This window comes from Pagrus major, chromosome 15 (genome assembly GCF_040436345.1).
Source record: "Pagrus major chromosome 15, Pma_NU_1.0".
Taxonomy (NCBI): Eukaryota; Metazoa; Chordata; class Actinopteri; order Spariformes; family Sparidae; genus Pagrus; species Pagrus major.
Window position 1 is genome coordinate 12,736,346 of NC_133229.1, and position 16,103 is coordinate 12,752,448.

Here is a 16,103-nt window from a genome sequence, read left to right on the forward strand (position 1 = left end):
CTGTATGGAGCCATTTTTATGTTTTTCCAGTTGTCTTTTCACGTTTTAAAAACAAGTCCCCAATGTACTTCAGTTGTTTAGGAGAATGCCGCAACGCTGTTTTGGTGTGAAGCTTCAGAAATGTTTTGTGGACTACGAAACTTCACCTGACTTTCTATCCGCATTGGGGGTGATTAGATAGTGACTGAATTTTCATTTTTGGGTGAACTGTTCCTTTAATGTCCATATATTGTTTACTAATGCCTTTAGATAAGTTATAAACCATTAATCAGGACAACATTTGGGTCGCCAGGTTGTGAAATACCCCCCTGGATGGTGTTAGCCCTCCTCAGGCATGATCATGCATCATGCCAAATATTCCAACGCACTGTTTTACCTCTAAACATCTGGAAAAATGCTGCAGAACATAAAATTCACCTAAGTTCACTTATTAATAAGTGTTTACTAACAGCTGATTTGATGGATTCAATTTGTAACTTCAAGCTTGTAGAAGCAAGTGCCATGCTGGAGGAGGCGAAGGGATTTTTCACAACTTGGAAACCCAAAAGTTATTCTTCAAATAACGCATTAGTAAATGATTTATCATCAATAAAGCCCTTAAGTCCAACTTAAAGAACCTTTATACAGTTTGAGAAATGTAGATTTAAAGCATGCCTAGCACTTCCTCTTACGGCTTAACATATTTCATAAACCTAATAATAGGGTGCTTTTTTTATACAGTTCTCTGTAAAGAGGATACACTTTCTTAGAATCGGTGCATTTTGATCTTCTTAATAGGAGAGATTTGATAGTAGGGACATTGTTAAAGTTCCTCTCAAGGACTATGGTGCCGACATTGAGCGGTAGTCGAAATGAGGCTTATGTGCAACCAACAAGTGGACCTGAAAGGCAAATCAACAACGTTGGAACAAAGAAGTGGACTTGTGTGAGAAGCGAGGAGAGAGGAGCTTGTATTTCTTAAGAGTGATGAGTGAATGAAAGCAGTTCATCTCATGATCACTCTTGTTTTTCTAATAGTGAGGTTGCTTCTAACAGTGCAGGCATGTCTCAGTTTTGTTGAAAGCTTATTTATGATTTTCTCCCTGTTATGTCCTGTTTGTACATATGCATATTAAAAGCCTTTCGCTAATAATGTCCAGATAATTGATCAATATTTTTTTTTCTGCAATTTTTAATAAAATAAAGAAAAGGAAGAGAACTTAAAGTGGATGACTTCTGCTTATTCTTTTGGTGATTCAATTGCCGCATTTACTGTCAAATCACACTTAGCTCAGGCAAATATTGACACTCAGATGTGATACACATATTTTTAGATTCAGTACGACTTCCACTTTCCAGAGGTATAATTATCTTCATAACGATATGTCCACTGAGAATTAGTCCATAAATCTGCTTGGAAATCACAGGAAACAAGACACTTCTTTGAACTACAGAACTCGCCTTAGAATCGTCATGTTTTTAAGTTTTCTTCTGTATCAAAGTAATCCAGTAATAGTTGTGTGTACATGCATGGCTACATGTGGAACAGGAACTGCTAATAGCCAATTCGGCATACCTAAATGCTGCTAATTATCCAAAGTGTGAACAAAACGCTTAATTCCCTGAATTCACGGTGCAAGTGCAAACAGCTTTTATCAAATGACCGACATCAGAGCCCAGTTAAGATTTTACAGCAGGTTTTATTTTGAACATACTTTCATATACAAACCAGTGACTGAGAAAATGGCTCATTTGAAGCTGTACTCTACATGTACAACATCTTGATTGATTTGCTTTTTTTTTCTTTTTCAAACCCAGGATCACAGTTTACAGTAAACTGGAATTTGCAGGACGCTCCTCTTCCCTCAGTGTTGGATGATTAACTCATTATTTCAAACAGTCCTACTGCTAAACACTGGACTACTGTAAATATCCGGACATGATACATCACATTGTAGTCGAGCATGTCCACACAATTGGGGAAAACTACATACAATACAAGCCATTCAATTCAAACAAGAGCAAACTGGCCAAAATCAGTTAGTTATTCCTAAAATGGACATCTAGAACCAAGTTTGAATTGCAATTATATAACCAAGATGGTTTACTTTGGACACTTATGCTTGTAGTCTTACTTTTGAAGTGTACAATAACTTGAATCTAACGGACAGGCATTATATTTAATGGTCTGTATCACTCTACCAGCCCTGAAATGCACAAAATTGATTCCCCAACCACACTTATCAAAAAGGAGCACTCAAACTCACGCTGCACAGTAAATTTTAAGACTGAATATATATTTTGTTTATTATAAGCATTTGTAATTTTACATCCAATGTTAAAATCAACAACATTGTGACAACCAGCTCAGTTTCTCCGCCCCTCCCCTCCCTCCCTGTTCCCCAAAACAAGCTTGTTAAAATAACATTTTTCAAGACCTTTTTAAAGCAAAGGCACATTTGTCAATACGTGTTTTTAAAAAGGAAAAATAAAGGCAGGCCAGCAAGCAGAGTCAGTCTGGGAAGCAGAGAAGAAGAAGAAGAAGTGAGAGGCTTCCACGACAGCTGCAGCGAGCCTTCAGTACCCCATGTTCTGAAACAACACAACACAAAACCTGACTTGGAGTAAAAGGCCCGGACCCGGTTTGTCTGAGAGGTGAAGGTCAAGGGCCAGAGGGATTTGGGATGAGTGTGAAGTCACAGGGGCAGAAGACTGGCTTGAAACCTCATTTCTCCACTCCAAACACTCTGTAACACTTGTCCTGAGCCTCCTAGCTACGGAGGTTAAGTTTAAGTCTGTCTGGGGGAGGGTGGCGCTGTGGCCCGTTACACCCAGGCCTGCCTGGATGGTAGATGGGGGACTAGAGAGCAGTTCTCCTGACTGCCCTCCCTGCCGACCCTTTCTATGGAGAGACAAGGCCCGTTTGAGGCTAGCGGCTACATAGTCTACCAGTCCGACATGAAACCGGTGGGCTGTGAGAGGTGGGACTAGACCTGTGCCTGAAGGTCCTTCCCCTCCCGTGTCTCTATTGGTCCCCGATCATGGGAGGCTGAGTCACAGAGTGGGGCTGCAGGGAGAGACGCAGCTCCGCGTCATACGAACACTTTGGCGAGAGCATCTGCCCCAGCACTGGCGATGTAGCATTTAGACGGATGAAACGCCACATCGTGGATCGACTCATCGAACTTCTTTCTGTGGGCCGTGAACTCCTGGATGCAGGTTTTACTCTCCAGGTTCCACAGACGGATAGAGCAGTCATGACCTGCAGAGGAGACAACAAGTTAGAAGTGGTACAGCAACTCAAAATAAAAAAAGACATTGTGATTTCCAAAGAAGATACAATAAGTAATTGTGACGTCTGGGGAAAATCTTGACAAGTGAGACTTGAAGTAAGATATTATAGAGTTTTTAATTCATCTATGTATGTCTTTGGGTTTTGGACTGTTGGGTGGACAAAAAAGCAATTTGAGGATGTCATTTTGGGCTCTGAGAAATTGTAAAGAGCATTCCTCACAATGAACAATTAATCCATTAAATATGAAAGTAATCAGGAGATTACTCAACAATAAAATAATTGTTTGTTGCAGCCTGACTACACATTGCACTGGCTCGCTCACGGTCAGATTGGGTCTGAGGCAAACAAACTGTCAATGAGCTGATGTAAAAAGGGCAGACAGTGGTTAAGAAGTACTTACTGCCTGACATGAGATAAAGTCCATTAGGGTCTACAGCTAAGCTTGTGACAGCGTCCAGGTGAGCCACCATGGAGTGAATCAGCTTCCCACTGTTGTTGTCGAAGAACTTGATGTGTCGGTCCTCCTGTGCTGTGATGGTGATGGGGAGAGTCGGGTGGCTGAGAACCTTGTTGATCTGACAGGGGGTGCCTGGTTAAGAACAGACGAGAATAGATATGTCATGGCGGGAGAGGGAATTTACACCAACAGACAGACAGTCAACGTGACTTAAATCATTTGCAACAATGTGGAATTATTATATGTTGTGTGCGGACGTTGTTTACGTTGACATTCCAATGCTTTTGCTCATTTGGTTTACTTTTCAACACAACCCAACCCAGTCTTTTTTTTAATATCTTTTTTGTCTTGACTAGTTTATAACTTCATCTTTGTTTTGATTTGTGTATGCCTATTTTATTCCTTACTCTTTCTTAATGTTTGTAAATATCCTTTTGTAGTCATACAATTCAGGAATATGTCAAACCGCAAAAAAGAAAAGCATGTCATCTTTGACTTTTTAAATAATCTCGCAACACCTCACCTAACTGTTTGTACTTGATAGCAACATGAGAATTTAAACGTACATTTTGACTGAAACAGCTTAGACACACGAGACAGATATACTCAACAATGTCATGATATGCACCACTAAGTTTTATACATTAAGTACTGTGTCAATAATGTAAGTGGCAGTAAATTTGGAATCTGTGGATCAAATCTCAATATAGAAGTAGTATAACAGAATAACATTGCAGATTGTGGTTGAGAACATGTCTGCTAATGGTTTTCATTCCAGCTGCTGCCACTAGATGTTACCCAAGAACCACATTTTCAGAAAGCACATACCCGACTTCAACATTATGACTGAATTCATCAAGTGTTATCCTTTGATTTAGTAATTAAACACATCCTCATTTTTTTATTTGGATTTTCGTATGAATTTCATGGAATAGACACATATGGACATATATATATATACACACACACACACACACACACACACACACACACACATATATATATATCCTAAATCCTAAAATATTTATCCCTAGGATTACACTAATATTGGTGTAATTTGATCTGCAAAAAATAATACAATTCTCCAGCCAATCTGTCCGTTTCTGATGACTTATCTGTCAAAGAATAAATAGTTTTCAAAACTTCCTGTTGTGTTATTGGTTTTGTCCTAGTGAGTGTCTCTTCCTCTGTCAGTGATGGCAAATTTACTTTTGAAAAGAGGTCTGAATGAGCATATAAATCACTCAGCTTGTGAAGCTTCAGTTATATCTTTTGGTAATTTCAAAGGTTCCTCAGATTCTGGGCGTATTTTCTTTGCAACGACTCTACTTGATTAGCTCTGTGGTAATTGAAATACATGCAAACTACTGTCTTCGTTACCCATTCCATGTTAGCTCTGGCTTGAGAAGCATAAATTCCTCTTTTCAGTTCCTACCTGGCTCCAAATTGGACTCCAGGTTGAGGACCAGCTGGCGGGTCTCCATGTTGAAGAGGCCAATCTGCCCGTTTGTAAAGGATGTGACGAGATGGGCCGGTTCACTGCACACCAGGTCTACTGAGGAGGGAACTCCTAGCTCTTGTACACAGAAAGATACATACATGTATGTTAAAATAACTATTCAATTCAAGCAAATATTTAGAGAAAAAGCCATGGTACGATTTTCAAGTCAGTACTTTTGTCTTCGTTGAATACAGCGAGGGCGGGCGAGGTGGTGTTGGCGTCCCACAGTCTCACGGTGCCATCTGCGGAGCAGGAGAGGAGGCGCTGGTGCGCGCTGCTGTACACCAAACCCCAAACTGAGTCGGTGTGTCCGCACATTGCTCCGCGCAGCATCGATGGGTCTGCAACAGAAAAACACAAGTCAGGTACCATGACTCGATCTGAAAATCTCCAAATTCTGACAAAACGCATAATGCTATTACCGTAGGAGTCGTAGGGGTCGATGTTGGGGTTGGGGGTGTTCCAGCACTGGATAGTCCCGTCCACCCCTCCGCTGAAACACTGCTCCCCTGTGTTGCTCATCACCACGCTCAGTACAGCCCCTCTGTGGATCAATTAGTGATGAATTATTAAAACTACTAGTCGATTTAACACTAAAACTAAAACACTTTTTATTTATGTGCTTTGTTTTTACCTGTGAGCCCTGAAAGTGTAGATCGGTTCCACATCTAAAGAAGCACTCCTGTGGACAAACAACATAATCATTAATGTAACATACAATATCAGATAGCAGTGACGACTCAATGTGTGTTGATAATTAGGTTCAAAATTATTGCCTTTGAATTGTACAAAGCTATAAATTTAAATACAATTTGCTGCTATACCAGTGATCCATTAGTTGTAACCTCAACTCTGAAATGACTTCAGCCTCTAAAAATAACCACATCATTACTACAGACTGTGTGTGGGCTGCAGAGCTGTGACGAGTGTTGTCAGTTCATTGTCACATGGGGACAGTTTCCTGTAGCTGAATCGTGTGACAGTGCAGCATCCTCCTTATGGGACTGTAATCAACAACAGAGCTTTTCTTTCTGATGACGCTCAATCTGCTGCCTCAGGTGCAAAGTGACTAAAGCAAACACACTGCTGTCTGAATAATGGTGTCTCTAACAGCCAATCAATACAACAGCATATTTAAAGTTCCTTTTGGCTCAGAAACATAGGAAAAGATGGTAATTTGGTACAGGCTGTACTGGAATAGTGTTTTAGAGGCATTTGACTTGTGTGAGGGTGTTCTTACTTTTTGGCAGGAGCAGTCTTTTGCAGGTTCCACATCTTGAGCGTGTGGTCCTCTGAAGCAGTGACGAGGACGGGCTCAACAGGGTGAAAGGCCAGAGCTCGAATCCCATCAAAATGGCTCCGCAGAGTGAATTTGGGGTTCCATGTTTTTCTCATGGCGTCCTTATTGTTGCCAATCTGAGGAAAGGACATCTAATCAGTACTCAACATACAATTAACATGTTTACTACCTACTCCAAAGGTCAGCTGCAGTTGAATTACATTAATGGATAAAACATTTTGTGAAAGTGAGATTAATAACCAAAAACAGTAGTGAAATATGTTTCTGTAATTTTGGGATGCAATCAGCTGCTTTATAGAACTTTATGACTCTTTTTATGGGGGTTGAGCTGTGCCTAAAAACCAGTTGGTTTCTTCTTCTGTTGTGGTTGTCAGGGAAAAGGTTACAGGGCAGGAAGTTAGGACTCACACGCAATCAAAAGTGAACCAAAAGCAAAAGGGTCAGACTACATCCTGGATTTTAAATGTTTCTATTTGATCCATTCATGGGCTGTATAGGCAGTGAGAAAATGTGCAAAACTGCATAGAGTGCAAAAGTGAAAACATTTCAGTCCATGTTGGACTGAACGTAAACCAGTACGTGTATGAGGTTGTCAGTGGACTTATATTGTTCTAATGTGAATAAACAAGTGTTTGATGCCTACGTTCACTATTGGTTTTTTGGTCTCAGCTGAAGTTATGTTGCAGAGTTGCACTCTCATGCATTCAATAGTAGGATAAGTAGTAGCCTAAGGAGGTATTGTGGAAGGAGGCAGATATCAATAATAGTAGTAGCATTTTGAAAGCACAAACCAGAAAGACGCATGCTGTGTGCAAAATCTGCCTCACAGCAATTACTAACCATGTTAACTGTAGAGCTGCAATGTGAAAACCTCAACCTTTGTAGATTACAGCACACATGTAATGCACTGCAGATGTATTTATGCTTTGTTTATATACTGAGGTGGGTCACACAGATGCTGGTATTGTAAAGATGTAGACTGTTGAAACTGATTTTTGAAATGGCTTTCTAAATAATAATTAAATGATGAAAAAACAGCTGTCAGTTATACAGAAAATCAGATGCTATACATTGAATCATTATGCATTCGAATCGTTGACAGGTGACTCATAATTGAATCAAATTGTGCGCAAGTACTCTCTTGGTGCACTAGGACTCATTTAAATGTTTTTTTTTTTCGTACATTTTTTCTCAAATCAGCCTAGCTTTCAAAGGCATGCTGGAACCTATATCTTCCATTACTACACTTTCAAAGCAGCTTACCTGACAGTCTATAAAAATAACTGTTTGAGACACAAATGGTATGTTTTCAGCATGTGATGCGTCTCTCTCGATTTGCTGCAGATTAGAGGAGGCTCAAATAATAACATGAACAGAAACAGTGAAACGATCCCATTCTCTTAAAATCCATTCTGCCTCTTCATACTTACATCATATGCCAGACTGTCAGCCTCGTTGGCCACGGTGAGTCCAGCAAGCTCCCCCAGGCCAAGCTCGCTCTCCATGGCCTCGTCTGCGCCCATAATGAACGACTTCCCTGAGGTGGGCGGGAATGTCAGTGCCTCAACTGTGGACAGAAGAAAAACATAGATATATAACCACCGTTCACAAAAAGATTAAGAAAATAAACACAGTTCATTCCTAAAATCTAATGGTATTTTTTCTCGAGCACCTTCATCTGTTCGGTTCGCATCGTGCTCGTTGAACCGGACCGCGTTTGGTCGGGACTGGGGCGTGGATGGAGGCTGCATGTGGGACAAGTCCTCTGCATCTCTCAGATTAGCCAGCATGTCTTGCAGCTTGGACCGGTTTGGCCCTGTTTAACGAGGCAGGTCAAAGGTTTTAGCAAACAGACAAAGAGTGATGGAGAACGGAAGGAAAAAAGAAAAAAATAAGAAAACAATAAATCTTTTTCATTAAAAATAAAAAAAACTGAGTAGAAGCTTAAAAAGAGAACAAAGAATGAATATGGAAGGACAGCAGCACTGAAAGGGAAGAAAATAAATTAATATAGTGAGCGAAAGAAGAGTAAAGAAAATGAATGCAAGTCAGCACCAGAGTGTTTGTTAGACAAATTAGAAAAGTGGAAAAGGAGTTGAGGCACGTTCATCTTGGTGTAGGCTGTGTGGAGAGAGTAATGTAACATACAGCGAGAGCTGCAACTAACCATTATTTCAATATTCATTAACCTGATGATTATTTTGTATTTCATTAGTCTATAAAATGTCAGAAAAGTGAAAAATGCTCATCACAATTTCCGGTCTTCAAATTGCTTATTTTGTCCAACAAACAGTCCAATACCCAAAGACTCTTCTTTTACTATCATAAACAACAAAGAAAAGCAACACATTCTTACATTTAAGAAGCTGGAACCAGCAAATATTTGACATTTTTGCCTGACATATGATTGAAATAATTTATCAAATTATCAAATAGGTTGGCGACTAATTTCCTTTCGATTGACTATTCAATTAATCGACTTATCACTGCAGCTCTACATACAGCAGGATTTTGTGAGGACACAGAATCCTTTAGGGAGCCAATTATGGAGGTTTGTGTTTTTTAAATTACAAACATTTGAACACACGTGGGCCCTTAGCATAAAATTGTAACCCTGGTACAAAGAAAGAAAGTATACCAATGGTACAACTACAAAGAAAAAAATCCCTTAAAGAAAGAAATCCCTAACAGATCTCCTGCTGATCTCCTCCACACACCCACAGGAGCGATTACTCACTGACACGGTGCGATGAACAAAAATAGAAAGCCAAGTGTGAAAAGTGATGCAATCAAATGAGGAAAAAAGTGAGACGAACGATTCAATTTTTTAAAAAAAAGCAGCAGATATGCAGAGCTTTGGCATTGTACATGTAAAAATCTAAGAGCTCTCAGCTGCTAAATGAGGTTACATCTAAAGTGGGCTGTTATTCTGAGAGCGGTACTATTCAGCTGAGTCACTTCACTGAGTCACTGAAAAAGCTTTTAATTGCTATCAATTTACAACAGCAGCAAAATTACTTATCACTGTAGTATCAACATGGCTGACAGATGAGGATGAAGATGGTGATAATTATGTTGTTATGACTGAAACAGATGACTGTGGAGACCCAGACAGACACATCATTATGTCTAACTGTCATATTAATCTGATAGGTTGGATGAGATAATGGTGTGAATATAAATTAAAACATTTAAACGGGACAGAAAAACATGCATCAAGCACTACAGTTTGTTGGGGTAGGACGATAAAAGTGACAGATTTGGCATGTTCGAGACATTTGGTATGAAATGACAGACAAAGGGACAGAGCAAGTAGAAGGCATAAAAAGGAGCAGCTGAAGAAGGAGATGAGAAAACACAGCAAAGATGTTCTGTTTATTGATTCAAGGCTTTTTTTTGGAAGTCAGGCTCTACAGAGAGAGGAGGAGGAGTAGGAGGGAGGCAGCAACGCCTGACAGGACTTACTCTTCACCCCCTTTTTCCCCTTGCGCTCCTTTTTGTACTGCTCCTTGAGTTTGGTTATCAGGCCCGGGTCCACGTCCCAGGCCTCAGAAATGGGACCTTGCTCGTCCTTCTCTACACAGGGGGAACAAAACCAGACCGAGAGGCTGTTGAGAAACTGCCCTGGAGGTGCTGAGACCTCTCTCGGACTCTCCTGGAGATTTCTCGATCGTCCAGGAAAGCAGTAGGCCTGTAGGGCCTGAGATCTTTTCTTCCCACCTACGTGAAATTACACTCACTATAACTGGGAGCAGCATTAACAGCCATCCCGTTTAATCTTTTTAATTTTCTATTGGAAGACGTGAGAGTGGTGGGAGGGAAGTTAACACCATGTGGGGAATTCTTTCATTTGAACATTTGGATTCTTGAGTCATGACAAGTCTACTCATAAAATCCTCACTGTGATAATCAAATTATTGTATGACTCAAACCCACGTTCAAATACAAAGAAACACCTCAGCATGACATCAAGCCCTTTTTTTCTGGATTTACATTAAAGAATGGTGAGACTCAAAGGGAATCGGGCTGATTTGACAACACACAGGAGTGGAAGACACATTGTGGTCACAGGCTGGCTATGGGAACACACAGTGGAAGAGATCACACAACTATGGGTTAAAACAGACAAACTCCAAACATCATGATTTATGACCACAGCATGATATATGAATGACAAGTAATCCGTGAACAGTCAGCAAACTATTAGAAGTCATATAAAAACAAATTATAAGATTACAGCATAAAATAATTAGCCATATTCTCAGTACCTCTGTAACTTGCATGTTACATTTGTATATAAATGAAACAAACTCATCATTGTGCAAAAGAAAATACAACATTTTGATTTGAAATCCATGACTCACCCCAATCTGTGCCATCCCCATTGCCTCTGGACTCCGGTGAGGTGTCCATCTCATCGGGGCTGGACAGGAAGTCAAAGCCCTTCAGTGCCTCCTCTGTGTCAGGGTCCTCACTGGTGTCCATACTGGCGGGCAACGTCGACGACGATGAGGGCTTCTTCCTCAGGATCTAAGAGAAAAGTATTGAGGGCGGCTCTTAGTAGTACAGAGACATCTTCTATTTAAAGTTTTGTGAGTGCAGAAGGTGAGGGTTTCTTACCGTCCTGGATTCCACATTAGTCCTGTCCCTTCCCTCGCTGTCCTCTTCCTCATCTTCATCACTGAACTCAGCTGCGGCATTCTCAATGAACTTGAAAGCCTCAAGTACGGCGCTAGTTTCAGAGAGCTCAGCTTTCCTGTTGAGGAACAATGATGCATTAATACACAGTCGCAACGACAATGTGTGACTGCTATCACAGTTCATAAGTTGTGTGTGGGCTTCTTGATTCCATTATGAGGTCAGCATATTATGATACAGCATCAATTACAAAACAAAACAAAAACAGTTTTATATTGTATCTGCACTACTTCGAACTGTCTTTTTTAACTTTATTTTTATTGGCATTTTCTTTGTATTGGTGCACAAAAGCAGGATTAGGAGGAGGAGTCTGAGGAAAAGGTCAGTTTCTCCATACAATTTATTACATTGACAACTACAATCCAATCATCCACTGATTCGCTCTTTAGTGCAACAAACACGTAAGAAATGTTGCTGTGTTGCCCTTCAAGGCCACTTTAAACTGTGCAATTTCCAATCATCCCAATAAAAAAAGTTCACTATCACGAAAAAAGCTCAGTGAAACCTTTGGTCGTCAATCAGAAAGGGTGGAGTTAACTGTCAGACACGCCCACCAATGGCTGTTAAAAACTACACTGTGACAGTGTCAGATATTTAAATACCACCATGTGAATGTTGCTATGATCCTCTTGTCTGAATATGACGTTAAATGATGCCAAAGCTTAATTAGTTTTGTTAAATTTTCAAAACATGAAAGCAGCGCAGATAGATGACACTAGTTTATGACATTTTTCAATTTGAATTTTTCATCATAGCTCATATCAACATTCACAGCACAAATTTGATACTCTTCAGTCTTTGTCAGGCAAATTGTAAGCACAGTGTTACATGCACTGAATTTGTTATCGATTGGTCCTTTGATGGCTTTAGAGGAGACAACTTACCCTCTGGTGCCCATGCCCTTTGTCGATGTGTCTGTCCCATTGACCAAAGGCTCAGCACTGGTCCGTTCACCCGTCCTCCCAGCTCCGTCCCCGGCTAGTCCTAGCAGCGCTCTGACCCGCTGGGACTTTACATCCAGGATGGTGTCTGTGTAGCCCACCTCCTGCAGGTACCTGGAACACGGTAAACAAACTTAAACCTGGTTGTGTTTGGTCTAATCCAATTTTTAAAAATGCAATTTATTGTGAAAGGAATACAAACATATGTAATAATGAGTCTTTCATGCTGCAAAGGAACATTAAGGGCGCACTCACACGAGGCAATCTGTACCGTGCCCAAGCACGTTTGACCCCAAAGTCCGGGTTGTTTGATTAGTCTGACGGTAGAAGCACGGTACACTTCCATGGCATTGGCACGGTTGGAAGAGGTACTGTTGCTCATGCACGAGCACAAGCACGGGTACGCGATGTGGACATGACGTATAATCGATGCGATCAAATGAGGTCTAGAGGTTACAGTAAGTTCATTTGCTACAAAGACTTCCATATGATCAGAGACGAGTGAGAGTCGAGTACTTGCTACTGTCAAAAGTGACAGGTCCTCTGGCAGTCCAGTCTAGTTGATGGTATTAGCTCTGTGAGGCGAGATGAGCTACTCATCAGATGTTACACCTCCCCTGTCGGGATGCAGAAGAAGCTCGAGCAGTTTGAGCGGTCGACCGAGTGAAAGGGAGGGCTATCTTAGCACATTATTGATCTGTCCCCTGACACAGAGTCAAGAATAAATTGGCTGCCTCATGAGCCAGCATGTTGGGGCAGATGATGCGTGAGGCTGCCTGATGGCGTCTGGGAGCCCGGTTTATTTACACGGACTGACTGGAGAGCAGGATGATATGATAAGCAAACTTTCCAGAGCCAGCTGGGTGTACCGGAGATACAAACAAAGCGAAACAAAGAGCAGGTAATGACTGCGTCTGCCCATGTGAGGGAGCTCTTCCCCACTGTTTTCTAAGGCTATAGCACTTGGCACAGTAGAGTACTTCATAAAAGCTGTTAGTCTGAGTACAAGTGACAATACTATTGCTGAGAAATGAAACTAGGAGCCTGCTAACATCCAATTCAGTTAATTTTATTGCAGTGATTTTGCTTTCTGGGTTGAAACCGCCACAGAATGACTAAAACATGTGCACTTACTGTCTGAGGAGCTGACGGCCTTGTTTCCAGGACAGCTGATTGTTGAGCGATCCAGAAGACTCGTTCTCGTTGGCCTCATCTGGAGGAGAAGAGGAGGACACAAATTAGGGCTCCGCAAACAGCACGGCCACTGACATTATTTCCACTCTGTAAACACGACCAGAACATTCCTGCATCACAGCATCCCGGCAACTAGACACATCCAGCGCTTAGCTGCTTTTAGTAGGTCAACAGTGGGTTAGAGTTAAATACACGAGGGGCTTCTCTTTAAAATTGTGCCAGTTATACAAAACTTTTATTGTAAAAATTACAAAACACTCTTGAAGTACAATGAGTATTATCAGCATCTGATATATCTGTTATTGTAGCTCCTGGTTGGATGTAGACCAGAGTAATTATTTGTCAACATGTGCAACTTTAATAACTAGCCTCAATCCAAAGATTCTCATCCCAGTAGGTATTCACTGCATTATTAAAACTGTGTGCACAACAGCTCTAGTTGTAGAAACAGAGAAGAGATTTAAAACTTATTAGTGACAGCTTGTTCTTTGATTTTACAACAACACATTTGGTATTTAATGACGCATTCCGCCACCTTCAAAATGGCTGGTCTCTGCGTCAACCATGTCCCGTGACATACTAGGAAGAGCAGCGACATGTGTCTGTGCTCGCAGCATCCAAGACAACACACACTCTTTATGGCTGTCTCCAGCTCAGACAAAACAAATGATGAGATTCAAAGCTCACTTTGATATTCAACGACGTCAGAACTCCGCTCACGAGTCAGCTGGGAATTTTGTGTGGAGCAAAGAGACGTGTTAATAAGATTTAGATCGGGAGTGTGTGTGGAGGGGTTGATTTGGCGGGGCAGACAGACGAGGGCGCCTCAAAAAGTGGGTCATGCCTAATTCAGCAGGGTGAGGAGCGGGCAGGTGCACCACCATACGAGCAACACTTCCCACCCCTCGGCTGCCCCCACCACCATCCCCACCTAACACCTCTCCCCTTCACGTCCCCTCATTCATCAACACTTCAAGGGCTTGGGCGCTTTGAACGGCCCTCATGAATAGAGATGAGGAGAGGAGAGGAAATGTCGCAATCTGACTTAATGATGGCAGAGGACTTGAACATGAGAGGCCAATTAAACTACGATGACGAGAAACAGGTAGTGCACTGATACAAGAGTGATAGCATGGTAAAATAAGGTCCTGCAATCGAAAGGTGAGAGCAACTTTTAAGATGAATTGGTGTAAGCTTTTTTTTCTTTTTTTTATCTCTAATGATAGTTAGCCATGAAGAGAGTTTGACTTGGCCTTTTCCCAAGAGTTTCTTGACCTTTGATGAATAGCAGTGTGCTCGAAACCCCATTCAGTTATTAAAAAACCTCACCACAACACAGATTTAGTTGCTGTCCTAGAGCTTTTCAATTGCGTCGCACAATCTTCATCAGTAGGTAGAGGTGTCATTAAGGGTGTCACGATTCCATTTTAAAATCAAAGGAAAAGAAAAACACTTCAAAAACACAGAGGACACAGCTAGCTCACAGCCTGCAGCTGTACTTCCAGACACTTATCCTGTGTGCGGGAAGATAAACAAGCGAATGGAATGAAGGTAATTCAGAGATCGGAGATGAATGTGGTTTTAATGTGGCTTATTTCCCTGCCGTTGACATTTTGGCGAGAGTAGGCATAATTTCCGTTTGGTGATCTCCTAAGTCTCCGCCACACTGACAGTTTGTACTGAAAGACATTTAATAAAAAATGTAAAAAAAAAAAATGTAAAAAAAATTAATCGCAAATGTCTTTGCAACCTTTTGGCATCATTTTTCTCCGTAGATTTATCTCTGCTTCTCTCCTCTGCTGTCTGTCTGTGCCGAGGATCACTCAGAGGGACTTTATGGTGCATTCAAGTGCACGTCTTTAACTCTGAAATCGGGGGCATCATGGCTTAAAAAAACATTTGTCAGGGTATAAAAGTCTAAGTCTAACAATAGCATAGCAGTCGGTGCAAAAAAATGTAATTGAATCGAGACTTTAAAATTGGAAGTCAAATTGAATCGTGGATTTGGAAAATCATGACACCCCTAGCTGTCATTGAATTATGGATGATCAAATTTCCAATATTTCTAAGCTCTTAAGGAAAGACATATGACTTCATGGTGCATGGTCACAGCATTCAAAATTAGCATTCATGGCTACAACTTGTCTGTAAATTGTCAGAAAATTGAGAAAAATGCTAATCAAAAATTCCTAAACTTGAAGGTAGTGTGCTTAGATTGATAAAACCCCCAAAATATTCAGATATTAAGAGACAGAAAATAGGTGATATATAACTGTTTCAGCTCTACTTACATGAAAAAAAAAAAAAGAATGATACCTCTTTCCAAGGAGAATATGTCCCTGTTACTGTTAAATTAACATAACCCACTGTCAACAGCTTTCATAGTAGGTACTATCTACAAAATAAATAACCTCTTTAAAACAGCTCTGTGGGTTAAATAGAATAACTGGGAAACTGTTTCTCATAGTTTCTTAAAAGAATTTTTGGAATGTTTGAGCAACACAAATTTAATTAATCATTGTATTTGGGTGGAGACAGAAATATCCAAGGCAAGTAATTTGGGCAAATTAAACCACAACTATCTCCAAGGCTGCGTGACTACATACCAGTAGAGGAAAGTGAAAGCATTTCTTTTTTGTAGTTTGAGTGAACCAATTCTTTAGAGTGTGTCTTCATCAGAAATCAAAATGAAGGAACGATTGTGCTAGACTTATCTTTATTTCTAACATGTAACATAA

At 40.8% G+C, this 16,103-nt stretch overlaps 1 protein-coding gene across 1 annotated transcript in view; it reads right to left on the minus strand.

Moving 5' to 3' along the window:
• Positions 1 to 1,659: 1,659 nt before the first annotated feature.
• LOC141009347 (striatin-like) overlaps positions 1,660 to 16,103 on the minus strand; it is a 32,769-nt gene continuing 18,325 nt past the window's right edge. Inside the window, exons 4-17 of the mRNA XM_073481897.1 lie at positions 13,306 to 13,384; positions 12,115 to 12,285; positions 11,153 to 11,288; positions 10,897 to 11,062; positions 9,998 to 10,108; positions 8,205 to 8,348; positions 7,963 to 8,099; positions 6,473 to 6,648; positions 5,867 to 5,914; positions 5,655 to 5,776; positions 5,406 to 5,573; positions 5,167 to 5,307; positions 3,675 to 3,863; positions 1,660 to 3,241 (exon numbers count right to left, since the gene is read on the minus strand). Coding sequence (XP_073337998.1) covers positions 3,072 to 3,241; positions 3,675 to 3,863; positions 5,167 to 5,307; positions 5,406 to 5,573; positions 5,655 to 5,776; positions 5,867 to 5,914; positions 6,473 to 6,648; positions 7,963 to 8,099; positions 8,205 to 8,348; positions 9,998 to 10,108; positions 10,897 to 11,062; positions 11,153 to 11,288; positions 12,115 to 12,285; positions 13,306 to 13,384 — 1,958 coding nt within the window. The 3' untranslated portion in view covers positions 1,660 to 3,071. The remainder of the gene's footprint in view (positions 3,242 to 3,674; positions 3,864 to 5,166; positions 5,308 to 5,405; positions 5,574 to 5,654; positions 5,777 to 5,866; positions 5,915 to 6,472; positions 6,649 to 7,962; positions 8,100 to 8,204; positions 8,349 to 9,997; positions 10,109 to 10,896; positions 11,063 to 11,152; positions 11,289 to 12,114; positions 12,286 to 13,305; positions 13,385 to 16,103) is intronic.